Source organism: Penaeus japonicus, unplaced genomic scaffold (assembly GCF_977035675.1).
Source record: "Penaeus japonicus unplaced genomic scaffold, GWHDUDI00000001_assembly GWHDUDI00000043, whole genome shotgun sequence".
In the NCBI taxonomy this organism is placed as follows: Eukaryota; Metazoa; Arthropoda; class Malacostraca; order Decapoda; family Penaeidae; genus Penaeus; species Penaeus japonicus.
Genome location: NW_028234445.1, coordinates 2,537,344 through 2,542,343, shown reverse-complemented (window position 1 = coordinate 2,542,343; position 5,000 = coordinate 2,537,344). Strand labels below are relative to the sequence as shown.

At 38.6% G+C, this 5,000-nt stretch overlaps 2 protein-coding genes across 2 annotated transcripts in view; both read left to right on the top strand.

Moving 5' to 3' along the window:
* The window catches only part of LOC147466584 (uncharacterized), a 2,700-nt gene extending 1,824 nt beyond the window's left edge, over positions 1–876 (top strand). The window contains exon 3 of the mRNA XM_086535354.1: positions 1–876. This exon is cut by the window's left edge and continues 147 nt beyond it. Within this exon, the coding sequence (XP_086391480.1) occupies positions 1–87 (87 nt within the window). The 3' untranslated portion in view covers positions 88–876.
* Positions 1–5,000, top strand: part of LOC147466583 (uncharacterized) — a 411,126-nt gene that overhangs the window by 312,773 nt on the left and 93,353 nt on the right. The gene's annotated exons all lie outside the window — the stretch shown is intronic.

Sequence of the window (5,000 nt, the reverse complement as noted above, 5' to 3'; positions counted from 1 at the left end):
GCAGGCAGGGTCGAGCCTCCCCAAGCAGCAAGCAGGGACAAGCCTCTACCAGAAGCCGCCAAGGACCATTCTTCAGGTGCGGCCTAGGGGCGTGACCCTTGCCGTGTTAGCTCGCCCTCGGAAGGGAGCGACCAGTGAGCTCTAAAGACTTTTCGGCAGAAATTGTGTTTGTCTTTTGGAGAGGAAGAGAAAATGGAGAAGGAGATAGTGTAGTTTTCTTTCAACTTTTTCTCTCTTGTTTTCCCTCAAGAAGATAAAACATAAGCAAATGTATATTTTCATATGTTTCCTGTCTATCCCTTCATATCCCTATAGATACATGATCATATATGAGCATATCTATAAGTATTAGTATAACCTTTTCTTGAATGATACTAGCAATGCATGCCATCTCCTTACCTTATGTTACTCTTCTAAAACAGAAAGACCTCTGGTTCTTTTACCCAAAGAATAACCTTTATGTTTATTACATGTTTATTACTCATTTCATTCCCAACGGGACAAAGAGATTTGCTCATTTGAGCTTCGTGTTAATGTTCAAGTATTTCCTCTACAAGTGAGAGTCCAAGGCCATGTACCTGAGAACCCCCTTTGCACTGAGTACTCGCATATACTTATTAGATGATATTGAATCATTTGCACTTAATACTCAATAGATAATACCTATACCTATTTTGCCTCACAGCCTCTTTGGGGAGACCGGGAACGTGTAGACTGCCCATGAACATGTGTTTGATTTTTTCTAAACCTATTTTGTCCTGTGGTGTAATAGGTTCCGTAACGGAATCAGTTCTGAATGAAAGAAATGGAAATCTCTGTTGCGTGTTTCAAGACTCTCAATATCTTGTTTTTCATATCAATAAAATTGGGTGAATATGTTCTGTTTTCTTAGCTTTTTCCTATTTGCCACTTCTGTATTCCTACTTTTCTTGCAACTTTTATTTATTACTATTCATTTTTAGATAATTATCATTCATTTAGTTTAATCCACTGTTTAGAGTGGATCATGAATTGAGAAATGCCTTCGCAATTTTGCAAGAAATTAAATTAAATCAAATTAATTAAGATAAAAACAAAATGAATGCATTTACATTTCCACTTCAGTTACTTGTCCGTTGTATTAAGACATCTACTTACCTGTCTATCTGTCTCCCTATCTTTTTGTCTTTTCATCTATATTTTTATCTCTCTTGTCTATCTCTACCTTCCTATCTATCTTTCTTCCTCTACATCTATCTTCATATCTCTGTATCTTATCCCTCTTTCTTCCTATCTCTCTATCTGTTTTATCTGACTCTCTTCTTATTCCTCTCTATTCCTATCTCCTCTTTCGATCTATGTTTCTCCATACCTCTTTACATTTACACACAGCATATAACTACATCCTCTTCTTCCTCCTCCTCCACCTACATTTTCCCTTCTCTGCTTCTTCCTGTTTCTCTTCTCCCCTTCCTCCTTCCCCCTTATTTTCCTCTTTCTCCTACTTTTCCCCTTCTCCTATTCCTCTTTATATTCCTCTTCCTCTGCATTCACTCCCCTTCATCCTTATCTTCTTCCTCTTAGTTTTTCCTTTCTCTACCTCCTCCTCTTTCTCTTCTCCTCCCCCTCTCTCTTATCTTCCTCCTCTTCTTCATCTTTCCCTTCTCCACCTCATCTTTCTCTTCTCCTCTCCCTCCATCTTTTCTTCCACTTCCTCCTCCTCTTTCCTATCTCATTACCTTCTACCTTATCTTCGTCTTACTTCGCTTTCTCTTCTCATCCCCTTTCTCCTTCCCCCTCATTTTCCTCTTCATCCTCCTCTTTCCCTTCCCCCTTCCCATCCCCTTCTTTCTCTTCCCTTTCTCCTCCCTCTTTCCCTTCACTTTCCCCTCCTCCTTATCTTCCTCTTTCCCTTCTCCTTCCCTTCCTCCTTCTCCTCCCCCTCCCTCTCCCCCTCCCCCTCCCCCCTTATTTTCCCCTTCTTCCTTCTCTCTCCCTTCCCCCCTTCCTCCTTCCCATCCCCTTCCCCCTTATCTTGTTCTTTCCCTTCTCCTTCCCTTCCTCCTCCTCATCCCCCTCCCCCTTATCTTCCCCTTCCTCCTCCCTCTTTTCCTTCTCCTTCCCACTCCCCTCCCTCTTATCTTCCCCTTCCTCCTCCCTCTTTCCCTTCTCCTTCACACTCCCCTCCCTCTTATCCTTCCCTTTCTCCTCCTCATCCCCCTTCCCCCTTCTCTTCCCCTTCCACCTCCCTCTTTCTCTTCTCCTTCCCTTCCTCCATCCCATCCCCCTCTCCCTTATCTTCCCCTTCCTCCTCCCTCTTTCCTCCTACATTCCTCCTTCACCTCTTATTGATGACCATTGTCCTTTCTTCTCAATATTCCTGAATTGAAGTTAAATGATCCAGTGAGTCATTTTAGCTCAAAGGTCCAAGCGACGAGAATTTTCCTTTCTCGCGCTTTTCACCATATTTTGACAGCATGTATCTTGTGGATAGCCTGACCCATTGCATGAGTGTAACATCCCATACCTTTGGAGATAATACCATAGGATTTATTACACACACACAAACACACACTCATACACGTATACACACAAGCAAACACACACACTCACACACTCATACACTCATACCCATATAAACACACAAGCAAACACTCAAACATATACACACAAGCTAACACACACATACACACAAGCAAATACACACATACACACAAGCAAACACATATACCCATATTAACACACAAGCAAACACACACACACACACACACGTATACACACAGGTAGACACACAGATATACACACAAGAAAACATACACTCATACACAGATGCAAACATACAAACACACATACCCATATAAACACACATATACACACAAGCTAACACACACACATACACACAAGCAAACACACACACATACACACAAGCAAACACACATACACACAAACAAACGCACACAAATACACACAAGCAAACATACATACACATATACACACAAGCAAACACACATACACAAAAGCAAACACACACACATACACACAAGCAAACATACATACACATATACACACAAGCAAACACACACACATACACACAAGCAAACATACATACACATATACACACAAGCAAACACACACATACATACACACAAGCAAACACACACATACATACACACAAGCAAACACACATACACAAAAGCAAACACACACACATACACAAAAGCAAACACACATATACACACGAGCAAACATACATACACATATACACACAAGCAAACACACATACACATATACACACAAGCAAACACACATACCCATATTAACACACAAGCAAACACACACACAAAACGTGACAACCAGACATGCATGCACGCAGCTTCCCCAGAGATAAAGCGAGAGAGAGAGAGAGAGAGAGAGAGAGAGAGAGAGAGAGAGAGAGAGAGAGAGAGAGAGAGAGAGAGAGAGAGAGAGAGAGAGAGAGAGCACTCATTAAATCATTGTTGGTTCCTGCCACTTAACCAGTGTCAAAGACATAGATAAGAGAGTGTACGTATTTTAAGAAAATAAATGGAGATAAAAAGTTTCAGTCCTTCCTTAGCGTTTTCTGCATTTGATGCAGGAAGAGAAATGTATAGAAATATATAAATGTATAGAACAATCCAGTTGAATCTATTACAGTGTTACACTAAGTGCAAAGTACATGCTTCGTTATTATAACTATTACAGCTACACTCATTGTTATCATCAAAAGACGATTCATAACACTATGATTATCCTTCCTGTTATCATCAAAAGACGATTCATAACACTATGATTATCATCCCTGTTATCATCAAAAGACGATTCATAACACTATGATTATCATCCCTGTTATCATCAAAAGACGATTCATAACACTATGATTATCCTTCCTGTTATCATCAAAAGACGATTCATAACACTATGATTATCATCCCTGTTATCATCAAAAGACGATTCATAACACTATGATTATCCTTCCTGTTATCATCAAAAGGCGATTCATAACACTATGATTATCCTTCCTGTTATCATCAAAAGACGATTCATAACACTATGATTATCCTTCCTGTTATCATCAAAAGACGATTCATAACACTATGATTATCCTTCCTGTTATCATCAAAAGACGGTTCATAACACTATGATTATCCTTCCTGTTATCATCAAAAGACGATTCATAACACTATGATTATCATCCCTGTTATCATCAAAAGACGATTCATAACACTATGATTATCCTTCCTGTTATCATCAAAAGACGATTCATAACACTATGATTATCCTTCCTGTTATCATCAAAAGACGATTCATAACACTATGATTATCCTTCCTGTTATCATCAAAAGGCGATTCATAACACTATGATTATCCTTCCTGTTATCATCAAAAGACGATACATAACACTATGATTATCTTTCTTGTTATCATCAAAAGGCGATTCATAACACTATGACTATCCTTCCTGTTATCATCAAAAGGCGATTCATAACACTATGAAAATCATCATTGTTATCATCAAAAGACGGTTCATAACACTATGATTATCCTTCCTGTTATCATCAAAAGACGATTCATAACTATGATTATCCTTCCTGTTATCATCAAAAGGCGATTCATAACACTATGAAAATCATCATTGTTATCATCAAAAGACGGTTCATAACACTATGATTATCCTTCCTGTTATCATCAAAAGACGATTCATAACTATGATTATCATCCCTGTTATCATCAAAAGACGATTCATAACAATATGATTATCCTTCCTGTTATCATCAAAAGACGATTCATAACACTATGATTATCATCCCTGTTATCATCAAAAGACGATTCATAACACTATGATTATCCTTCCTGTTATCATCAAAAGACGATTCATAACACTATGATTATCCTTCCTGTTATCATCAAAAGACGATTCATAACACTATGATTATCATCCCTGTTATCATCAAAAGACGATTCATAACACTATGATTATCCTTCCTGTTATCATCAAAAGA